This window comes from Leuresthes tenuis, unplaced genomic scaffold (assembly GCF_036924035.1).
Source record: "Leuresthes tenuis unplaced genomic scaffold, fLeuTen1.0.hap1 SCAF_4, whole genome shotgun sequence".
Taxonomy (NCBI): Eukaryota; Metazoa; Chordata; class Actinopteri; order Atheriniformes; family Atherinopsidae; genus Leuresthes; species Leuresthes tenuis.
In genome coordinates, this window is record NW_027325358.1 from 27,541,581 (window position 1) to 27,561,158 (window position 19,578).

Sequence of the window (19,578 nt, forward strand, 5' to 3'; positions counted from 1 at the left end):
GTGACATATATCTCGGAAGTTCCAAGTCCGGCAACTGATGCTTCACATAGTTACATTAGTAATGGTAATATTGTTAAGTTTTGTTTGACCAATTTTTAAAATGACGATGCTTCCCTCAGCTGCAGTGTTTTATTTACCCTGGGAAGTAAACTCTGTGAGGGAAGGGGAATCATTGAGGACATTTGGAAGGTGGGTTCTTAGTATTTTAGTTGTGTTGCTCTGAGTGGCAAACATGTTTTGCGAGAAATTTTGACTCGTGAGGTCATAAACATTATAGTTAACCAAAATTCACAGTTAATGTCGATACCTGAGATAAATTACTGTAGATAATTTTTCTCAAATTTTCAGACTTATCTGCTATCAGCCGGAGGAGTCCAGGGCCACACTGTCAACTCAACATGCCTCAAAGGAGCACCATGTGTTGATCCACACGTTGTTTGTGGAGCCCTTTCACCCAATAATTGGAGCCCAATATTTGGTTTTGGGTGAGGCAGAGAATTTTGATGGTAAGAGGAAACTACTTGTCTCTGAAATGTTTTACATTTCAGGGTTTTCAAACTTCAGTTTTTTTCTTTGGTTTGACATATCGAATAGAATATACACAGTGGCGACCTGAAAGCGCACTTTTCATCAGACTGTCAAATATTACTCTAATTCATACATTCCAGTTTTTAAAAAAATAGGATACTGTATAAAATTTGTATAAAACACTTGTGGTGAACTAAATTATATGGTGGTTTTGTCCTTTGAGAATCAAGGCTTGATATCGGTGAAGCTAAGATTCTAGTGTTTGTTTAAAAGAAACCTCATTGATTTAGTTAACTCTTCATCTCTAGGCTCACTGAGAAAGATTCAGAAGTCTCCTCTCCATCAACTGGCCTGTTTTGCTTGTTTTGCAGGGGTGGGAATGATGGTCCGCGCCCGCGTGCTCAACTGTGTTGATGGTGTAAATGTTGCCCTTCTGCAGAAAGCCATTGATGAGCAAAGGAGTTTCTTCCAGGAGAGAGAGCGCAATCAGGGCAATGTCACACAACCTGCAGGTGCAACATAATTTGCACGGCCTTCTTTCCCTTGGTTACCCACCGTGTCTTTGGTTGGCAGGATGACAGCACCTCTGCCTCTTCATCTGTTGTGTGACTGTCTTACTATCTTTAAACTCAACAGTTTCATGCACTTTATCAGGGTTTGTTTGTATTTATTTTCTACTTATATTTTAGTGGAGCAATGAAAGCACAGCATTAGTGTATGGACACTAGATATTAGATATTGGATATCAAATATTTGCAAATACATTGGCTACAGGATTCATTCCTAACATGTTGTACTTTCAGCCACGTCTGTGTGAGGCATTGTGTGATATTAGCTTTTATTTCTGCCCAACATTTTAACATTTTACTTGATATTATTTTGTTCTCTTTTTTACAAAATACTTTATGGCAAAATATACAGTTGTTACCTATTGGTCATGAAAAAGTGTGCATGTGTTAAAAATAAAAGAAACATATATATTATACAGGGCTTCATTGTTTATTATTAGAGTTGTGGTTCTTTTTTTTAAAAAAAAGTTTTATCCCTGATTTTAATTTTTTTCAGACAATATGTTGTATAATTGATGCGGAGCTTAAAAATTCAGAATGGTGAGAGACTCAAAGTGTAACTTCAAACTCAAAATTTTTTGTCTGAATAAGTTTTGGATAAGTTTGTGGATAAGTTTATCATGTTTCAAGAGAAAGAAACATGATTAAAAAAAAAACCTAAAATGACACTTTTTTTAATAGGACATTTCTGTCCTTGGCATTCTGTCCTAGCTCCTGTTTCTGGTCTGACTGGTTACAATTGAGTGCGAGGCAGCTGTGAAAAGGAATACATGAAAAGTAATAGAAAACACCTAAACGCACCACCAAAAACTGCTCAGCAGTAAAATGTGAGAGGCCCACGCTCTTTAAACGTCATAACTTAAATTTATTGATATTTCATGTGTTTCTTCATATAGTATCAATCTTGAGTTTAAAGTGAACAGTGTCAAGGATAGCCCATGAGTAATACAGAATCAAATCAATATTAGCAAATAGCATTGCACCATGCCCCAGTAACCCTAATAAACACAACTGTATTAAAGATAAACAGCATTCACATCATGCTTTTAAATTAAATCAAAAAAGAAGAAGAAAAAAAAGATCAAATCTTCCTACATAAAGACATGTTTGGTAAACAAATGCAACTCAGCAGCAATCATTTTGGCTTGACAGAAAGCTTTGCAGTAGAAGACTTGACCTGAGTCAAAATGTACATTGTAAATAATATATGAATTTTATGTGTTTTTTCATATCTAATTGTACATTTTTATCTAAACGCTGTGCGTACCAGGTGACTAGTAAATAGTAAACATATCTAAAATCGTGCTTGCCTCGAGTTGTACACTGGATAGGCATCTTTGGAAGAGGCAGCCAGCATAGGTAAGCCTGACTTTTGGTCTTTCTTACAGCGATCCAGAGCTTGTTTGTAGTTGATCCGCTCCTTTGTGATTGGGTCTATGATATCCTTGATGTAATTTGTCTCAGCTTGCAGCTCCCTCATTGTTGTTCTGTCAATAATTTTGGATCCATAGGCATCCATGATGCTTACTCTGCGACCAGTGTTGGGATCGACCAGCCCTCCAGTCAGGTGCTGGGCCTCCATGTAACGAATTGCAGTTTCCTTCGGCATCCAGCCTTTCTGAACAGCTTCTCCCACAGACAAACACTCTTTGGTCATGGGGTCTTCAATTCCAGTGAATGCCTTTTGCGCATTAAGCAAGCGTTGGAGCTGACTATCTTCAATGAGGCCTCTATTTGTTGCCTTGTGAACTGTGTATCTCTCATTGTTGCTGGTGTCAATGATGCCACCTGTTGCTGCCTGAGCTTCCAGAAGCCTTTGGGCAGTGATGGGGTCGATCAGTTTGCGCAGGGTGGCACTACGTATTGTAAAGCAGGTGTCAGTGTGCATATCCATTATTCCTGCAATTGGGAATGTTTCATTGGCAGTTGAAAGGTCCAATTGGTCTGACTTGACTGTTGTGTTGGACTTTGGAGTGATCGAATTGAACTTGGGCTGCTTCTTATTGTCACCTGCTACCAGCAGGGCAAACTCTGATATTGGAATCTTGCCTTTTTTGTATTGTTGTAGATCATTTTCTGTTAGCCTTCCTTCCTTAATGGCATCTTTGATTGAGTACTGCTTTCCACTCTTGCGATCCTGCAGGACAGATGTCTCCCCATCAGGTCCCATGGAGGTTATCTCCTCCCAGTCACACTCAAGCTCCTGCAGATGAATGTACTGCTGACGATCAATCAGACCCTGCAGGTAGGCATCATAAGGAGACATGTCTTTGCCAGTCTCTGGATCCAAAATGGTGATTTTGGTGGAGACATTGGTTTCTTTGGTTCTCGTCTCTGCCTGATCCTCTTTCTGCAGATTTAGCAGAAGTTCACGGATGGTACTGTCTCGTTGATGGATCTTGTCTTTTTCATCCAAGATCTTCCTTTCCAGTTGCTGGATGTCTGACCCCATCTTAACGCTCCTCTGTCTACTCATTTGTGTTCTTTCACTCATTAGTCTTGTCTGTTGTTGGAAAGACAGGCTGATGTCATGTCTTTTAGCATCAAGTGTTCTGAGTTCTCGATTGAGGTCATCCCTCTCCCTCATTAAGGCATCTCTGTTCACTGTTAGGGTTGTCTCTTCCCTTGAAGAGCTGTGTTTGGTGCTTGTCAGCAGGTTGATTTTGTCACTGAGACGTCTAATTTGATCCTCCAAGTCTTGTCTGGCATATTTGGTCTGAGACACCTGTTCCCTCAGGCAATCCCTCTCTGCTTCAACAGCCTGGTCTTTCTCAATACGAACAACCTCTTTGTACACCGTCTTTTCACCAGACTTCTCTCTCTGCAGGATCTCAAGCTTTACATTGATGTTACGGATGTCTCTCTCAAGTCGCAGGATATTGCTGGTTTCATTGTCCATGTCTGACCGCAAACCATTTGTCATCCTCTCCAGCTTAGGGTCTCTCTCAACTTTCAGTACCTCTTCGACAACTATACTCTCCTCAACAGGAGGTGGAGCATTTTCCAGCTGTCTGATGCGCATTTGAATATCTCTGAGGTCAGACTCAGCTTGAATCCTCTTTTGATGCTCATCACTCTCTCTTATGATCCTTTCTTTGTCTTCCAACTTTGTTCTCAGCTGTTGCAATTCTAGATCCAGCTGACGTCTGCTCATTACTTCTTCATCAAGGTTCCTGCTGAGCCTCTCATGGTCCAGTACTTGCCTTGGGTCCTTTTGTAGGCGTACAACCTCCTGCACAACGATTTTCTCCTCAGGCTTCTGTCTCTCCAAAAGGATATATTTGTTTTGAAGGTCAAACACCATCTCTTCTATGCTGCGCCGCAACTGTGCTTCTTCCCGCACATCCCTTCGTAAGCGGTCAGCTTCCTTCTCGAGAAGTGGATCAGGCACATACTTAATGACCTCTCTGGTGACAAGTTTGGTCTCTACCTTGGACTTTTCAGCCTTCCATTCATCTCTCTCTTTCCGGAGCAGTCGGACTTTGTCCTCAAGGGAGTTGTAATGAGTGTGTAAATGGTTCACCTGATCATTTAATCTCTGTATCTCTCGCTCATTTTCAGGGCTTCTTTCTTCTTTAACCACCTCTTGGAGAACTTCCTTCAGTTCCACTTTGGGCTTCTCAGAACGAAGGACGTTTAGATCACTGGTGAGTTGGGTGATGTTCTTCTCAAGATCAGCACGCTGTTTATTGGTGTCTTGTATGTCTTTGCGGATGCGCATTATCTCCACCTCCGTGTTTGGGTCTATGCGGTAGATTTCATTAACGATTTCTTTCACCTCAGTTCTTGGTTTCCAGTCTTGAACGTCTCTGTAGCGATTGTGGAGATCTATCACTTCTTTGGACAAAGAGTTGTTTTCAATCTTTTCTTGCTCCAGGCTTGTTTGGATATTCTGACAAGCTGTGATAAGGTCAGGGTCTTGTTCAATCTTTTTCACCTCTTTAGTGATGATCTTAGGCTGGATGTTAGGAATCAGCCTTTCAAGTGCATTAATCTGACTCCTTGTCAGGAATATTTCATCATTGAGGAGCTTGCTTTTGTTGCTCTCATCTGATATATCTGTCTCAAATGTTCGGATTGCTCTCAACATCTCTGGATCCTGTTCTACTTTAACTACTTCCTTCTTAAACACTCTCTCTTTGATGGGTGGCCTCTTCTGCTGTAGAATTGTGACTTCTGTCTTCATCTGAATCTGCTCTCCATCTTTCACTCGAATTTCGTCTCTCATCCTTTCTATTTCATCTCTCATCTTATTGGCTTCCACATCCAGCTGGGGATCTCTTTCAAATTCTGTTACCTCTCTGGTTAACAGTTTCGGTTGCGTGTTTTTGAGAGTGTCTTCCAAGACGGTGATTTTCTTGTTTAACACCTCAACCTCAGACTGGGTAGAACTACGTTTCAGGGCTTCATCATGTAGTTTGTCACTGAGATCAGCCAAATCATTTTCCAGTTTTGGGTCCCGGTAGTACTGCAGTACTTCTTTCTCCTCAACTCGCTCCACTCCTCTACGACTCTTCAGTGACATCATCCTGTCTCTGAATGTCCTCAAATTTGTCTCTATATGAGCCATCCTCTCCTTTTCTTCATCCAGCTCTTTACGCAGACCATCTACCTCAGAGACACTCCTTTGCTGACTTTGAAGCTGCACTTGTTGCTGTGCCACCATCTGAACTTTCTCTTCATTCTGCAACAGGGAAAGCAAATTCATTGAATGACTACAAGTTATCAGGTGATTTGTTTTGTAGCTTTATTTTCATTATCAGTTATAGTGTGGAGTGCATATAAAGGAAAGCCTTTTTTTTCAAGGCCAATGTTCTTACTTGTAAAATCAGATTCTTAGCCAAACCCATCTGTTTTTGGCGTTGGGTGTTTTCAGCTTTTGCTTCTGCATAACGGTTCACCAGATCTTTTTCCTGTAATAAACGAACTATCGATGACCTTGATCTTTTAATAAACTTACAGATATGTATCATGTTAAAGACATATCAACTTTACCTTTTTTAGGACAGCATCAGAAAGTGTTAGCATATGAGGTTTCTTTGGAACAGTGGCACCAGCATCCTCAAGTGTACTGTTGTATTTGTCAACGTTATCCTCGTACTCCTACACAGATGTGAAGAATTGAGATGATTTACACAATGAAATCACATTTATGCATCAATTGGAATATAAGATATTTGAATCTTACATTGAGTAAATTCTGTAGGTCTTGAGAAAGGACAGCCACTCTGTCTATGTCATCCTCCTTCCGCTTCAGGTCATCCACCACTCTCTGCAGTGAAAAGTGTGGCAAACATTATTTCTATTATTGTGTTTGGAAATAGACTAATTTTGTGGAGGAGAACATATGAATAAAAAAATGCCCTGACATAAAATCAAAGTTAGATTGCTCTGATTGTTTCCTGCATTATTCACCACATGGTAGCTCTGTATAGTCGGAACCCTATCTCACCTCTTGGGAGGTCTGCTTGGCAATGACCTGAGACAGATCGTCATTGGAGTTTATTTGATTTGTCGGCAGATTGTCCAGGAAGGAGTTCAGGGATTTGCATGTGCTCTGGAACTCCTGGTTCTTGGTTGAAGCATCTTGCAAGATGTTTTCTCTGTGAGGTTTAAGTTATGATAACTTCACTTTGGTGTCATGTTTTAAAAAACGTCTATTTTTTAACAGTAGGAGTAAAGTAGCAAGGTTCAGTGAACTACAGTATTTGTATGCAACTTTCCAGAAGCTACACGTGTCATACTAAAAATCTATTTAAACATTGCTTGCAGGATATTTCTGCATCGGAATGTTTAAGAAATAACAAAAAGAAAAGAAGTAGAATTGAATGTGTTTTACCAACCAGTCACAGGATGAAATTAAACAGATTTCACCAACTAATTTGCTAAATAACTGTTTGTGCAAGTAATACCTACGTGACTTTAAGGTGACTGAACTAAAGTGTTCACAGTATGACGCTCACCTCTCCTTCAGCTGGTTGGCAACATTTGTATATCGAGTCTGCAGTTGCTTGACATCTTTCCTCTGGCGCTGGATGTCTGGGCAGTACTCCTGGTAGCCCTGCTGCAGAGAGCTGCATACCTGCTCTGTCGTCACCAGATCCTGACTGAGCTTCTTCATGTCATCCTGAGCTGCTGCCACAGACTTCCACTGGTGCTGAATGCAACAGAAAAGAGTTTTGAGTTGTTTATGTGAGTTGGAGCTTTTGTAAAAGATTAAGCTTGTGTGTGTTTGAGATCAAATTTAAGATTTATGTGGAAAAGCATATCCTCTCACCTGAATGTCCTCTGTGCGGGCTTGAATTGCGGTTGGGGTGTCAGGGATCTGACTATCCTCACTGAGGTTTTGCTCAAATCCAGAGACAAGACCATCAACCTTTTTTATCTGTTTCTCCAGGTTGAAAGATGCATTTGCTCTGAAAAAGGATTAATGTAATGATAAGTGTTAAAATAAGTAGCAAAAACAGACAATATATATATATTTATACACACGCACACGTGTTTAAAACTAAATCTTCCCGTCACTACATAACGATGCCCAACAAGACAAAGAAAAAAAAAAAAAAAACATAGACTTACTTCTTATTGTAGAGATCAGCAAGTGCAGCAATGCTGTCGTGCTTGTTGTTGGCAGCACTGAGTTTGAGTGGCAGGCCTGAGGAGGTACCACTGGGATCTTTAGACAGCAGGGGCTGCAGGTCAACTTGTGCTGCCTGCCTCTGCTGCTCCAGAGCCTTCAGTGCATTGGCAACTTGCTGTATAGGGCAGATATGTAGGTATATACTTGTATCAGAATCCGTCAAATATCAGATACTTCATCATCTAGAGTTCCTACTTATCAACCTGTGTATTTCCACAAAAGAGACACCCAATGGTGTGCATGTTGTTTCAGAACCTTGTCTATATTTTTGCAACATGACCACCTCCTTTTCATGCAAAGAAAGGTAATGTAATATTGTACTTCGAGCATAAAATGCATGCAGGTTAATAAAACCTCAAAAGCTTGTTGAAAGCTGAAAATAAATTGTTGAAATTAATATCAATGTAAGTGAGTTTGTGTTGTGATAGTAGCTATCATAACATAGAACCAATGTTTTATACATGTTTACTCTAACCCTAAAGGGCAAATGGAAAAAGTTCAACAAAGAGGACTCGAATGGGACTGATTGCAGCGCCGATGAATTTTCTGCTTGCTGAAAGTCTCAGTGTTTCTTCTTCTCACCTCCTGCTCCTTCATCCTCTTGGCCAGATCTCCGGACGGATCTGTGCGGCTCAGTGGGGCTCGCAGGCGGCTCAGCATGCTCTCTTCGGTGTTGGCTAGGTCATTGTCCAGTTTGTCCAGCTGCTGAGCCAGAGCTGTTACTTTTGGGTCAGGTGGAGCAGAAGACACTGGGGCTGAATAAGAAAAGCAAGCGGTCAATTCATTGATTGAGCTGATCAGGTTTATAAATATATTTGTGCACTGTTGACAAATAATTTTGTTCATAGACAAAATCATTATAAATATATTTATACGAATAATCAAGGATTTAAATAAATAGATAACAACCTGATTTTTGGGCACTGCTAATATTTGATTTGTGATTTTTCAGGGATGCTGCCATAGCTGCTCGTCTCTTCTTGATGTCTGCCAGTTCACCACCCAAACTAACGAGTTGCAAACAAAGAGAGGGAGGAAAAATACAATAAGTATAACTAACATTCTCAACATACACTTGTACTGTTTCATTCTGGTGATATGATAATGCAGCTTTGTGTTACTTACAGATCCACTTTATCAATGGCATCTGGGTCAGGGGGTGGGATTTGGAAGCAAACTCCTGGGGACGTTTTTGCTCTACCATCACTGGAGATAACATCCCAGTTCTCAATGTCAGAGTTTGATTTCAGAGTAAATTTTTCCCCTCTTGACAGATTAATCTAAACAGAGATGATGAAAAAAAAATACTGAGTGGAAACGCCTCGGCCACAGATATTTGACAGTTTAGGTTTCCTCTATGTTGTTTTTCTTAATGTATGGCAAAAAAATGCAGGCTTCACCCTATCTGTTTCCCAGTCACACAGGGACTCTACTGTGATGGGTCTGTCATTGGTGCTGCGTCGCAGTTTCAGAGGCGCAATGGTAGTGCTCCGTCTCCTCAAGTCGGCCAGCTGCTGTTCACAGTTCTCTACAGTCTTCTCCTCACCCTGGTGGGAAACAAATCCATAGAAAATATTATATCTTAGAAATCTCATACCAGCATAGCCATACATCTTGAATTAGCCTACAATTAGTATGTTTGGCGTATGTAGGCCACTCAGAAACCAGTGAAATATCACACAAAGTTTTTGTTCTCTCTAAATATTGTTGCAAAAAAAAAAGAAGCAAACTTAAAAATAGCTAGAAATAACTGGATTAATAATTGTATGAAAACTCATAAGAGAGATGTACCACAGCTTCTGATAAGGAAAATATAAAGCACTTTGTAGAACTCGGATTACCTGTCTAAAATGTGCTTAGACCATTTACATGGACATCAAATAGATAAATCTCAGAAGATATATGCAGGAAGGTGTTTAATCAGAATTAAACTTTCTGACATCTGCAATGTGAGCATACCTGCTAATCAGCAGGAAATATAACATAAAAGACTAGTTTTCTCCACTATATTATTCTCAAATCCTATAATTGACTATGAGAAGACCAGCAGGATGGGTGTACCCTGCAAACTATCACTTATACTGTACTGTACATTATGGACTGAAACTCTAATCAGATTTATCCAAGTTGATATCAGGAAGTTTTTATGTTTCAGGCTCCTTCTGAGGGAAATAAGGGTTATCTTTAATATCTGCCCCAGTTCATCAGCTCACTTTTGTACTTCTCTCTAAACCATTTGTTTTATGAATGCTTGTTTGGATCCCTTGAAAACGAGATGACGCATGTAAAGAGATGTATCCAGATCTGACAAATTAGATATTGTTTATCATGGTATATTGGATTACTATGTGCTTAGTCTTTTTTTATATCCAGTCTTTTTATTCTCTATATTTTCAGTTTCTCACTCTCAAACTTCTCATACCTCAAGCTGCAACAATGTCTCGGAGTTGCTCTTTTTACTGACAGACTTGGGGTCCAGACTGCTGTTGAGTTTGGTCAATGTCTCTGACAGCTGCTCAGTGTCCATTTGGTACTGGAGAAGGGGCACAAAAGTAATTAACATGTTGCACCACATGGAAATGTATTTAATGCATCAGAATGTGACAATGTGCACACATCCTCACATATACTTACAAACTCAAATGTATTCTAGCCTACCTTTTTGTATTCCTCCACGTTATCCAGATGTGTCTCTTGACAAATGCAGAGATTGAGGAATTTCTGCCATTCATTTCGTACAGCATCTCTTTGAGCCTTGAAATTTTAAGGAATATAGCTGGAATCAAACTGCATTTGGGATTCAAGTTTGATGTGGTGGAATGTTTCAACAATGATTGTACCTCTATTGTAGGGCTGGCAGGGTGCTTCAATTCAATGAGCCTGTCACCCTCATCCTGGAGTTTGTTTACTTCGCTCTCATGGGACAGCAGACTGTTGTTCTTGAAATGCTGATTGAGAATAAATCAAAGGTTTTATGTCTTTCGTCTTGCTAGCACAGAGCAAATACCTTCAGTGTTTCAGGATAAGCCACATCATACGATTGATATATTGTGTTGCTAAAAATGCTATTTTTCCACTGTTCTCACTTAAAGAGATCTTAATGATACTAATTTACAAGTTGACAATCTTATCTTGGGCATCCACAACATAGGATTTCTTTACTTTCAAATTCAAAAGACAATCTATACATAGCTCCACTAAATTTGATCAGCCTCTGTCAGAAACAATCCGTTTTAGCTCCTGTCTCAGGCCTGCTCACCAAAAATCACAGTCTACCCTGACTGGTCAGCTGATTGATCAGAAAGTGGTGTACTACAAACAGATGCTTACTCACAGTTTGAGGTGTGCCAAACAAAGCAGGGATTACATAAATGTGTTACATGTTGATATGGATAAGTAGCAGAGGTCTGAAGTGTGAACTGCCAGCAAGTTGTTTCGCAGTGAGTAACTCCCCTATTTGTGTGGAACTTTCTAACTCTGTTATTTATTTGTGATCTTTGACACACAAATAAGACATAGCTCACTGAAAGAAACGGGAAAACACAACTCATCCCTTTTAACAAAACATTGACCCTGACCTCATACTGCCTGCGAACATCAGGTGGATCCACCATACGATCACTCCAGTCCTGCCTCTGGATCTTGTCCTGTTCTTCTCTGAGGAAGGACAGTTCCTTGTTGCACCCCTGCATGTAGTCGTAGAGGCTGTTCAGGTAGTGGCGTCGCCACTTGGAGTTGTCCTAAATGAGAATGTCAATAAATGAGAATAAAATTCAAGATGTGCTCAAAGTGCTGAACTCATTGACATTTTAAGTAGAAATGAAATTGTAATTTCTGTATTTTATTATTTAGGAAAGACCACGCAGAAGCGGGTTAGTAGCTCAACTTGTTTTATCAGATGGGCATTTGATTCATTGATATGCTTCAATAAGGAATTAAACTTAAAAAATCTAATGAAAATCAAAACTTGTTTATATCTTGAACAGTGCAATCTTGTGTGTGAGTAGAAATCAACCCACCAGCAGGTTATTGTATTGCTTCTTCAGAACTGTATATTTCTCCTGAAAGACAAACCAGTGACACATAATATAAGCTGTCTAAAACAGGATTTCATTAAGATGAAAGATGAAAAAATGGTCAAAAGGCCTCAAAGATATGCAGGATATTCTGTGAATGTACTTCCATGTAAATGCATATGTTTACCTTGCTGCCAGCAGAGCTGACACATAGCTGTGAGTTGTAGGCTTCAATTTCTTTGTGAAGGATGTTGTGAGCAGCAATCTGCTTCTCCAGGTCTGCCATGGAGGGGCCGTACTCCTCTGCATTCACTTGTTTCTGTGAGGACAGACACCAGAGGACCACAGTTCATGAGACAAAGTAACCATTAAAAGCATAGCTGAACAGCAGGTTTCTTCATTCTTCAAGCTCAAAAAACAACAAACATTGATATTCAAAGGGATTTCATGCATTAACTCTGGCTAAAGTGTTCCCACAGTGTTACTGATGCTTACTTGCTTCTGATTTAAAACAGGTCCCCAGTCGATTCTGGGCATCAGTGACACATCATCAATCTGCTCGTAGATGTCTCGGTAGAAGGTACAATCTTTTAACCAGCGCTCATGGAGGTGGATGACACTGAAGGTGACACAGATAAATAAAGAACTCTGGTTGATATTTATGAAAGAAGCAACTAAATGAATAATCAATTTACAAACTGTGAAATGAATTACACTATTCAGTCTTATTCTGCTGCCACATATGCTTTTATAAACCTCCCTATAGACTTCAATTATTAGAAAGGTTTGAGAAGGAAGAGAAACAAGCAGTGCCTTTCTTCCTGTGATTCAACAACAACGCTGTAATTCATGAGTATGTGTTCTCTATGTACTCACTCGATCTCAATCTCATTGGCCTGGGGGTGTTTGAATTTCTTGGCTTTGTCAACGTCCAGGAAGAGGTCCTGCAGCAGGCCCTCAGCCTCACCCAGTTTCTTTGAGATCTCATCCTGATGCTTGAAGGGCAGCTCTTTCTTGTCATTTTCAGCATCCTGGTGAAGGCAGACAGCAGATAAGCTGATAATGTAGTCCCATGGTTTCAGGTGAGTATAGATCAAAAGACATTACTGCATCAATTTACTAAAATGTGTCTTTTCTCACCGCAGCCAGCAGCTCTTCCGATTTGAGGATGTCTTTCTCCACCTGGTCAGCATTCCTTTGCATCTGGGCAATCAGCTGGGCCAAGTTGCTGGCTTGTGACCTGCAGGGCGAGGAGGAGCAGTGAAGTCACATGCTGAGCCACAAGCTCAGATCAGTTCAAACACTATTCTGAATTGGTTCAGCCCTCCTCTCTCATAGTTCCAAAGCTTGTACAGCTTTGTACACTCTCCAGCAGACATGACTTCAACTTTGTAACACCCTTTAATTTTGTCACACCAATTGCAATTTTTACATTCTTTGATATATTATTTTTCTTTCTTTTTTCTTTCTTTTTTCTTCTTTCAGTGAGTGCAAGAATGTATCTAAGTGTAAGCAAACTTCACATCAGCAGTGTTTAACATGAACTAAACACAGAGAAGTGGACTTATAGATCACCTTCACAATCAGAAAATCTATCCCCAGGCTATTTGGTTTAAGTTGTTGTTCTCTGTTTTTTCATTATCTGACATCAAACACGTGAACTGAAAAATCAAACACATCACCGTGGCGTTTCTCAGATTCTAACCTTTCTTCAGCCACTAATTGAGTGTCACTCTCTGTTGGCAAGGAACAGTTTCTTGTCTGAGTAAATGACGTGGGGATGATTTAAATGAAAAAGAGGGTACACACATTTGTGACAAGTACCAACGCAAAGCTGTATGTTCTGGCTTTATTTTACCAAAAATACACCATATTTAGAATGATGCAACATCTCCATTTTGAGGTGGACATAGTAGATTTCTTACAAATGTGCGAATAAAAAAGAAATATTTGCCAGCTATATCACAGCTTTCCTTTAAAAGAAACTTGTTAGGTTCTTAGAAACGTGTTGATGGTATGCAACTTATAGGATCTAAAATCAGTTTCTCATCCACTGAAAAGCCACATTAAAATGCAGCAAGTTGGAAAGATTGTTGGTTTTGCATACACAAATCAATAAAACATCACCAAAACCTCACTAGTGAAATAATCTATAATAATTTGACACACATTAACATGGTGAACCTATTTTTTTCTTTCTGATACCACCAGGCAGTGAAAAGGATTTTTGACCCTTTCTAAGTTACTGAAAGTGAAATGAAGACTGAACATGTGCAGGTTTGGAATGCTGTGTGAATGACAGTGCAGTGTCACATAAAGCTAATCTATAGAATACTTCACCACTTAACTTGACCCACATACCAAAGATATCAGAGGCACTTATTCTGAGAAATAAAATAAGCAAATGTTGAATCTAAAGATATACTTTGGGCAGCCTAATTATAATTTCTTGCTGCACTTTAAAAGGGAGGATGGTGGGTCGTGTGTCATCAAGCTGAAAGCTCATCTGGTTCCTCACAATGAGCTTGCTGTTCCTGCTCATTCAGTAGGGGAGGTATGTGCCCGACACATGAGCACCATTTCTGAGTTTCTCAACATGTATCAGCCAAATTACTTTTCTGTGCTGCTAAGTTGTAAACAGAAACTGTACACGTTGTCATGGTTTTTACTAACACAGCCTCATTAGGGAGCCAAAGAGTTGGAAGAAAAATCAGTGATGACACAAAAGAGTTAGCAGTTAGCATGAATAAAGAAAAGAAGCAGAGTGAATACCTGACCTAAATGTTTTTACTTTATGTTCTTCCTTTTACTTAGTCCTTTATAAAGTCTTTTTCTTTGCAATTGTGGCAAGTTTCATTAGATTTGTTATTTTAAATACATTTTCTCACTCTAATTCTCAAGTTCTTACTTTCTATTGTTTTTAGCTCTTTTGGTAAATGCAGGTAGATTGGGTGATGATGAAAGTGAGTTAAATTCTCACTTGTGGAGAGTTATAAGTGTTTACAATTTCTTTTTGTTAAACTAACCAAAGAATCTTTAAAAATATGTTAAAAAAAAAACTGTCAAATTTCACTTCACTTTTTAACTCAAATCTTTTTCAGTAGTTTTCTGGAAAATATGAAAGAATCTTTTATTTAACATGACTTTAAATTGAGGAGTGAGTAATGGTTTGTTTCTTTCATCAAAGTGTATTTATTCACTGTTGGTGGAGAAGGGGCTGCTTGGTCACACCCTCTTCGTTGCAGCTAAACAGGCCTTATGAGTCAGCAGTGTCTGTTTTTTGTGATCTGGGGGTATGGAAAGAGTGTTTTTCATGCATTGTTCGTAAGATCTGAGGCACTTTATGTGTAAATGGTTTGAGCTTCTCAGAAACTGCTTCAGATACCGTGTCAAGAAGAGTTTTTTTTTTGCATTGGTTGAAATACAGGGCAACATTCAGTGACGAAAAAAAACCCATTATGGTTAAAAATGTAGAATAAAATAAGATTATTTGTCAATATTTAAATGATTCAATTATTGATCAATTTATTATTTATTATTATCTTATGAATGACTACGAGAGGAAAGTTAAACAGCTTGCAGCTACAGTTGATTTCACCTAAAAGCAGGATAACTGGATAAGCCACATAATTCCAAAGGGCTGGTCAGCACTTCCTTGGTTGCTGTTGTTGCACAAACACACCCTGATTTGGCAAAGCTCTTACCCAATGATGAAAAAAGAAGGTGAAAGCAACTCAGATCTTCATTAAACTATAGAGTAATTTCAGTTTACATCTCAGAAACAAATTAGGCTTGTGCTGTGCACTACAAAATCTCTAGAAGAGCAAAGACATTAAATTCCTTAAAATCTGTGTATATTCAACACAGTCTTCTCAGTGTGAAACTATATAGGCTAATTTACTACACGACCCAAGCTTGAGTAATACACTCACACTATAGATTCAAGTTTGCATTCTATATGTTGTTCCCTGTAAAAAATCAAGCATTTCTTGCTGAAAAATTACATTAGGCCTGGTTTGACATCATAGGTGTAAATCCAGTGAAATACATGGATCCAGCTGTTAATTTACTCTGAGGCTAAATTAACTGAATCCACTTTAAGGTAATTTTGATAACTGGCTTCATATTGAAAAATACTCATTGTTAACTGTTGGTCATATTAAAGTCAAACAAAAAATTTGAACCTGGATGACATATTTCACGTTCAACTAACTAACTGCTTAACCACTTATGTAATGATGGACACTGTAATGAATGGTTGGAAACCAAAGCCCACATAAGAGAGAGAAGCTGATCGGTCCGGACAGCACAGCCCTCATCATATTGCAGCAGACAACAACATGTGTGGGGCAGAGGCAAGGTGAAACAGGCACCTGCTCACAGTGCTCTTTACACACACTGTATGTTCACTGTAAACTCAATTTAAAGATGTTATGTTAATGACTACCTGTCCTAAAGATTCAACATAAATCTTTGTCGTTAGCAACAAATAAAGTGAGTTCTCTGGAGATGTTATCATGGACATAATGAATGGTCAAATAAAAAGTGTCTTTGCTTTAACTCAAACACATGAAAACAAATACCTACATTTTATTGTACAAGATTTTGTTAATGGAAAAGTTGTCATTATTTTCTTCTTGACCATTTGACCATCACAAAACACAAACCTTTCAACATATGAACTATCTAAGGCACATACCTAAAACCATCATGTTTTAATTACACGGAAGACGTCTTGTCCAAAATTAATGTGCCTAATTTGTTTTTGTTGTTATGCAGTTGTAGAAAGTTTTCGAAAGCTTTTCTTTTTCTTTTTCTTTTTCTTTTTCAAACCCATTTCCATTCTAACTCATTCCACCTGACCTTGTGCCACCTCAACTATTGCCAACCACTGTCCCTCCTCATGTTCGTGAAATACACCAGAGCTCAGGCTTGGTTAACAAATTCTCAACAAGCTTTCACCATCCCAGAGGATTATCTTTGAAAGTGAAATCATTGAAAGCATTCCCACAAAAAACACATCTTAAAATCTCCTTTAAACCAGCCATAATGTAATGGGAGGGGAAGCCCATAACACACAGAGAGAAAAAAAGGACAGCAACATTTACAGGAAACCTGATACAGTTCTCAGCTCTGGAAGAACTGCAGGAGGGGCAACTTGACCGAGATACTCACATATCCTATGTTTCTCTATGCATTCATGATATCCACAGGGAAAAACTTACTTGCTCATCTTGCCCTTCAGCGTGCCGTCTTTGGACTCCTTTTTCTTAAACATCTTGGAGAAGGTCAAGCAAATATCCTACAAAAACTTCACCCTTTGAGTCTTACTCCTTCTTTGTATCTGTCTTCCTCACCCTGTGGCTCCCAATTTGTCTCTCTTCTGACTGGTGATTCTCAAGCACACTAACACACACAAAAACACACACACTCATGTCAATACAGTGCTTAATACCGGAGGCTCCTCCCAGACAGGTTAACCGATGGGTCAACGCCCAGACATCCACCGGGCGAAGGAAGACCAGTTCAACCTGATTTCCCTGCTCTCCTTCCTCCTGCTTATCTCTTTCATCAGGACTCTGACACACTCACATCTTACACTAAGCAGCAAGGGCCCTCAAATTAGCAGGAATACATAATTCAAGGCTGGATTTACGCTGGATTATTTCAGAAGAGATTTTAAAAAAAGACCTTTAATTTGAGCAAATGCAATTTACCACAGGATGGGGAAAGTTAAGCAGAAATAATGGTTTAAAGTTAGGCTTAAATGTGGGTGAAATATGGAACTAAATTTTGTACAATGATCTCTAGGAGTCAAAGTCTAAATGTACATCATGATATAATTTAACAGTTCTCCATTTCCGCGAATGAGGGACCACTCCTTCATACATTCTGCTGGCCCCCCAACCTTCAATGAGGGTTCTGATCAATTCTGAATACTACAGGCACACAGTGTGTGCTGTCAACAATCAAACACTCAGAGGGTCAAGCCGGAAGTCTGTTACATAATCTCTTCATGGAGATGTACATGTCATAATGCTATACGGCAAGTACAGATGGGTCTAAACATTGCAAGGTCCCTTGTGTCGCATCTACAGCACAGTCATGCAAGACATTCAAGATTAGGGCGTCTCTCTGTAGCTTTTCAACGATAGTAAATCATGGTGAGGAATGCAGCTGGGCAGCTTTCTTGTAGCAGAGTGACGAGAGCACGCATATTTGATTGGTCCAACTATTAAGTGTTGCTTTCTGGGTGTTTCCACCTGTCTGGAAAAACAGATACTTTTTATGTTGCTCAGATACCATATATATATTATGGTTAGTAACCAGAGGTGTAGTGGTGCCAGGAGAAGTGGATATACTTTTAATTCCTGACCCTATGTTGCAGTTTTTTTCCCCCCAAGTAGCTTATCCATCAAATGACAAGGGCCTTCTATAAAAAGTATAAAAAGTTGCATTTTGTTGATGCAAAATGAGAAAATAGAATTTACACAATCACTTATCAGTTACTGCTTGACATAAGAGCAAGAAACAATTTGAACTCAAAAGTCTGAACTGCATAAACCTAACCATCCATCCATCTATTTTCTAAATAATCCAATATAGGGTCGCAGGGGCGCTGGAGCCTATCTCAGCTGTCACTGGGCGAGAAGCAGGGTGCACTCTGGACATGTCCATCGAAGGGACCCAACCAACCAGTCCACTGAAAATGCATTAACTTGGAGCACAATCTTGAATTTGATGTACACCAGATAGGATTGAGATATGGATATACTCAATGATGAGATAAACATAAGTGGGTATATTTCTTTTACTCATGTATTACACCACTCGTTACTTCAAAATACGGAATCCTGAGCAGTTCCTGTGACATAAGACAAAAAGTGAGAAGATCAAAGTCAGTGTCTTGAGTCAGGTAAGACGCAAACATTTAAAACTGTGCTGTATGGTTGGAAAATTTAAAGTATCTCTTTGGGATGCATCATCTGGTTAGTGGTCTACAATAATTATCCATGCTGAGTATGATAGCACTTTAGATCTCGGAATGTATGTACGTTGTGTTGCTGGAGTGCTTTAACATGAAACTGCTCTCAAATCACTCAAATCTGCTGTACATTAAAAGCAACAAGGTCAAATCAGCAAATTTAGATCTAGCTTGTGGGGCAATGTAAAAATGGTTAGCACCATCAGCACACAGTAAGAGGGTTCCTGGTTCAAAGGAACCTGCGTCCTTTCTGTGTGGAGTTGGCATGTTCTCCCTGTGTATGCATGGGTTCTCTCCAGGTACTCCGACTTCCTCCCACGGCCCAAAAACATGCATGTTAGTTTAATTGAACTGTCTCTAAATTTACTCTAGGAATGAGTGTGAGCGTTTGTCTCTGGTTGGCCCTGTGATGGACTGGCGACCTGTCCAGGGTTTACCTTGCTACTCGCCTAACAGACAACTGGCATAAGCTCCAACCCCCCCTTCCTGTGACATCGAGTTGGTTTAAGCGGGCATAGAAAATGGATGGATGGATGTCAATATAAAGATGGAAACTATGTAGAGCAGCAGGAAAAAGACTTTGAAACCTTTAAAATATATTTCTGCAGCAACTCCAAATGAAATGCAGTCTCATCTACTCCACAATTATATACAAAAACAGTCTAAAAGAAACCAAAACACTGTGATTTTCATGTTGTTATTGATCACACTGAGTAAATAATTATACCTCAGATAAAAAAAATAAAATGTATGTATGTAAATGACTTAGGTTTGGAGGTTCCCCTCTCTGTAAATAAAAACATATGATGAACCGTGGCATGATGACATCTTCCACAGAAC

At 39.4% G+C, this 19,578-nt stretch overlaps 2 protein-coding genes across 2 annotated transcripts; one reads left to right on the forward strand and one right to left on the reverse strand.

The window, feature by feature from the left end:
* The first annotated feature begins 6 nt into the window (after positions 1–6).
* Positions 7–1,503, forward strand: ten1 (TEN1 subunit of CST complex). The gene is made up of 3 exons (XM_072383511.1): positions 7–189; positions 349–506; positions 900–1,503. The coding sequence occupies exons 1-3, from the start codon at positions 101–103 to the stop codon at positions 1,049–1,051; spliced, it is 399 nt and encodes a 132-aa protein (XP_072239612.1). The 5' UTR covers positions 7–100; the 3' UTR covers positions 1,052–1,503.
* Positions 1,504–1,941: 438 nt separating this feature from the next.
* On the reverse strand, positions 1,942–17,161 carry evpla (envoplakin a). The gene is made up of 22 exons (XM_072383512.1): positions 16,979–17,161; positions 12,894–12,993; positions 12,630–12,784; positions 12,249–12,372; positions 11,941–12,072; positions 11,757–11,798; positions 11,316–11,477; positions 10,578–10,685; positions 10,396–10,491; positions 10,160–10,270; positions 9,138–9,284; positions 8,863–9,017; positions 8,647–8,744; positions 8,320–8,492; positions 7,677–7,852; positions 7,375–7,513; positions 7,061–7,254; positions 6,550–6,700; positions 6,286–6,369; positions 6,093–6,200; positions 5,918–6,010; positions 1,942–5,781 (listed from the first exon to the last, which is right to left on the reverse strand). Exons 1-22 carry the CDS (start codon positions 17,029–17,031, stop codon positions 2,392–2,394), a joined length of 5,991 nt encoding a protein of 1,996 aa, XP_072239613.1. The 5' UTR covers positions 17,032–17,161; the 3' UTR covers positions 1,942–2,391.
* Positions 17,162–19,578: the final 2,417 nt, after the last annotated feature.

Bases quoted from the DNA above. Each gene is read 5' to 3' on its own strand.
- ten1 (XM_072383511.1), top strand. From the start codon at position 101: ATGACGATGCTTCCCTCAGCTGCAGTGTTTTATTTACCCTGGGAAGTA. The intron at 190-348 runs GTGGGTTCTTAG...TCAAATTTTCAG, and splicing joins TCATTGAGGACATTTGGAAG to ACTTATCTGCTATCAGCCGG. The intron at 507-899 runs GTAAGAGGAAAC...CTTGTTTTGCAG, and splicing joins TGAGGCAGAGAATTTTGATG to GGGTGGGAATGATGGTCCGC.
- evpla (XM_072383512.1), bottom strand. From the start codon at position 17,031: ATGTTTAAGAAAAAGGAGTCCAAAGACGGCACGCTGAAGGGCAAGATG. The intron at 11,478-11,756 runs GTGGGTTGATTT...ATTCTCATTTAG, and splicing joins AGCAATACAATAACCTGCTG to GACAACTCCAAGTGGCGACG. The intron at 7,514-7,676 runs GTAAGTCTATGT...ATCCTTTTTCAG, and splicing joins GCTGATCTCTACAATAAGAA to AGCAAATGCATCTTTCAACC.